Source organism: Geospiza fortis, unplaced genomic scaffold (genome assembly GCF_000277835.1).
Source record: "Geospiza fortis unplaced genomic scaffold, GeoFor_1.0 scaffold54, whole genome shotgun sequence".
NCBI lineage: Eukaryota > Metazoa > Chordata > Aves > Passeriformes > Thraupidae > Geospiza > Geospiza fortis.
The window spans coordinates 17,155,101-17,158,885 of NW_005054301.1; the positions used below are offsets into that span (position 1 = coordinate 17,155,101).

Genomic DNA, 3,785 nt, shown 5'->3' on the forward strand with positions numbered 1-3,785 from the left:
ACTCTTTCCAGTAGGTCGCCTGGTGTAGCAGCAGAAGACAAGAAGGGAAAGGCAGGAGCTGACCCAAAGGAAGAAAAGATCCAGTGACAGACGGACAGACACCTTGCTGCTTGTGAGCAAGCACGCAGCATCAGCAACATCCAGCGTAGCAGAAGTGGCACCCAGAACGTTTGCACTTTTAAAAAATTGGTTTGGATTTTTTAAAAATTGCTTTTCAATGCCATTATCTAATACTTTGGAAAGTAGAGGGAAGCAGGATCATGACTTTTAAAAATTGGAACAGCTACTGATGATGTAAAATTGAGTTCACCGGGACTCAAAGAATTTTATATACTGTATATAAATATATATGTAAATTGTACAGTTGTCTTGTACAGGGGTTGGAGTCACTGTTCTGTTCCTCCCTTTGCTTTTGAAGGCTGTTAGGGTTAGAGGGACACTTTGCATTTAATGAATTATAATAATGCATTCATTTCTGCCACCAAACCATCATTCAGTGGCGAGCCTTAACAGCACCTCCATGCAGAAAGGAGCCAGTGTATCAGCATGAATTGTTCTTGCAGATGTGCACACAGTGCCCCAGATACCAAATGCTTCTTGAGAGCAGCTGAACCCCTTTTTTTACCATAAAGCTCACTGCAGCTCAGGCAATTGGGCTTTTGAGAGCACAGATTTCATTTAAGTATTGGTGCACTGCAAAGCTGCTTAAAGTAGGGGTAGAAAAGGGTTCTGTTAGGGATGTACAACAGTGGTGTGTGCACCTGTTGCAAGTTGGGCAGAAATTAAATACAAATGCATTGCTATTCATGCTCAGATAACATGCTTAGCAAAACTGCTCCGCGCCTCTGGGATATAAAGCTGTAAGAAGGAAGTGGGAGCCATAGGCCTAGTAGAGTCAGTGGAGTGAGGTCTTGCATCTTATGCTCTGACAAAGTGTTCATCTGTATGTTGTACAGCAATAAATACTTTGAGAAACCTGCTAAAAGCAGCATTAGCCTGCCTTGTGCTTTGCTGAAGAGCAAAGGACATACTTGTCAATGCAGACAGACACAGTTGCTGCTATCCCCAAGAGTCTCCTTTCCTTATGTTGCAGCAGTACAGCTTGGGCCATGCTCACTGGTGAAGGTCTGCCAGCAGTGACTTTCTTGTCCTTGGTGGTTGTGAATCCAAGCTCTCCTCCTGCACACTGGTGTGCCTGCCCACTTTGCCTGATTTGCTGTTGCCAGTACCTTCTGGGTACTGTGACACTGGGGTGTGATCAGCAGTAACAGTGAAGGCTTGGAGAGGAGTCTGGTGTTCTTGGAGGCCACAGGGGCTGTGTCAACCACTAGCAGTTTTAGTAAAGCTGTTTCTTTGGCAGGGGTGCCCATATCAGGAATCCTAGATTTGGACAGAGTGTGATGGGACATGCAGAGTTTTGCTTTGTGTATTTCCAACCACTGGCAGCACTCGCCTGTTCTGAGCAGCCTCCCACTTCTGACCTGGTGATCCTTCTGCCACTTATCTCTGGACCAAGAATCTGTTAGAAGAAACTGTAGTGAAGATGATGAAATGACATTCTAATATGAGATCACACCAACAATTACTTGTACCAGCAATAGGTAACTGTAGAGACTGGACTCATCCTTCAAGGCTCTGTTGTTTTGGTAAAAGATAATACAACCCAGCATCTTCACTCTGTCATGTCATTGTGACAATAGCATGAGATGAATACATCACCAAAATAAAGTGTCCTGATGCAGTAAGTTAGTGCTTGTTGACAAAATGGAAAGTTAAAGAAAAACTAACAAGCTTTTCTATATAAATACCTGTTTAAGAGTAGTAATAACTCTTCCTCTGGGAAGTATATTGGAGCTAATTAAAACGTATGGCATGTTAAAAACACTTCTGGTAATACCTGAAATGTACATCATACCATCATAATATAAAGAAGTCATCTCTTTAGCAAGAGCAGATCCTGCTGCTGGATCTTCATGGTTTCTCACATACAATGTATGTGCATTTTTGGCCTGCAAGCTCCCACCTTCTTGATTGCTTCTTCTCTTGTTGTTCTTTGGGGTTGGGTTTTTTTTTTTGTTTGTTTGGTTGGGTTTTTGGGGGTTGTGTTGTTTTGTTTTGGTTTTTTTTTTTTTAAGCACATCTTTTGTGTGGTTTAGTGTATAGTTAGAAATGCCCATGCCACGCTCACTAATCCTATTGTAGGGAGTAAAGAATGAAACCAACTGTATAAAAAACTCCTCTCCATTTTAATATTCTAGTTTTAGGAATTAAAAGTTCTGACTGCTGGGTTGGATGGTGTTTGGTGGTTTGGAATTTTTGGGGTTTTTGGAGGGTAGGGTTTTTCTTTGTTTGGTAAGGGTTTTTTTTAATGTATAGTTCTATCCAGCAGAAACAGACAATTGGACGTCTCTAGGAATTCTATCAGCCAAACACTGCGGCTGGGAAATGCCCCACAAGGTTGTGGGGGAACTGCAGAGCTGCTAAAACTCACTGCATCTTCTGGAAATAAACCAGCCAGTCACCACTCCCACTTGTTATATAACTCCTGCTGCTGACCTCCTTTTGGTCATCCTTGTGCCCTTCCCCTCCGAAAGACCTGCACTCACATGTCGTTTGCAACTGAAATTGGGTCTGTTCTTCAAGGAAGGCAAACACAATGGGTGGCTGTTGGTTAACTTTGGTATTTGTGGGTATTCCTGTTGCTAGGCCAGGGCTGACTTTATGGATGGATTGGGGACCAGGCATATCATTGCTTTTCTCTTCACAAGACAATTCCAAGTCCCTGCATCCTGACTTGCTGAATTTGCATGGGTCTCTGAGCAGCTTCTGGTAACACTTGTACACTGCAATGGAAGGCCCAACCAGCATGATTGTGTAATGTCCAGGTAGAGGTCAGGTTACTTGTTCTGGGTTTGTGTTGGAGGATTGTGCAGACCATTCTGGTCCTGACTGACATAGCCCATGCTATGGGCTGTCCAAGAACCTGTACTCATAGATGAGAGCAGTGCCTCAGCTGCCCATTTTCCCTCTTGTTTTTATTGCCAGTCCACCTGGCTGCTGGGCCAGATCATCCTTATCTGGTGCTTGTAAGCAATCTTTTGCTCTGCCGTGCATCAGTAGCATCTTTCTGAAGCTGGGACACAGGGACTGTCAGTGTTGTGTCTGAAAGCAGACCCTGGGCATGTGTCTCCTCATCCTTCAAGTCCTGCTGGGCCTCTCCAGCTCTGCTTTGAACGACGGCTGAAAACCACTGGGACAGAGAAGAGAATCAGGACTCGACAGTGCAAGTCATCTGTTTGTCCTGCCAGAAATAAAAAATCTTCCTTTCTTGCTGATCTTCCAAGGGCATAGTGTGTTGTAGGAAATTGCATTACAGTGGGATTCATTTGTGTGAAGGCACTGCTTTCCATGGCCTGAGTTTATATTGAACTTACCTGCCCCAGCGCATTTCTGCCTATGGTAAATTTGTTAAACTGAAAGGCATCTGTTTGGTTTTGGTTTTGTAATAAAATAGATAACTTTTGCTCCAGTGTCTTGTGGTGGTTACTTGTTGAATCTTGATTTCCAGTTATTCCTACAGTGCTGTAGGAGAGGGAAGGGGACTTTCCTCCTTGCAGAGTCAAGTGTCAGTCGGTGGTTGGGTTTGGAGGTCTGTGATGTTTCTCCCCTGTGTGTAAGCCTCTAGGCTGAGTTTAAAGAAGCTCCAGAGTGCATCTCTGTGGTTTGATGACAAAGCTCTCTGAATCTGCCCAGCCTGCTTAGAAAGGCTGTGAAGCTTCAGCAGA

At 43.9% G+C, this 3,785-nt stretch overlaps 1 protein-coding gene across 4 annotated transcripts in view; it reads left to right on the forward strand.

Moving 5' to 3' along the window:
* SMOC1 (SPARC related modular calcium binding 1) overlaps positions 1–3,530 on the forward strand; it is a 106,507-nt gene extending 102,977 nt beyond the window's left edge. For 3 of the 4 annotated variants that reach the window (XM_031065510.1, XM_031065523.1, XM_031065519.1), the window contains one exon: positions 12–3,530. In XM_031065510.1, the coding sequence (XP_030921370.1) occupies positions 12–28 (17 nt within the window). In that variant the 3' untranslated portion in view covers positions 29–3,530. The remainder of the gene's footprint in view (positions 1–11) is intronic. The other variant, XM_031065514.1, reaches the window with a different exon arrangement.
* The last annotated feature ends 255 nt before the right edge of the window (positions 3,531–3,785 follow it).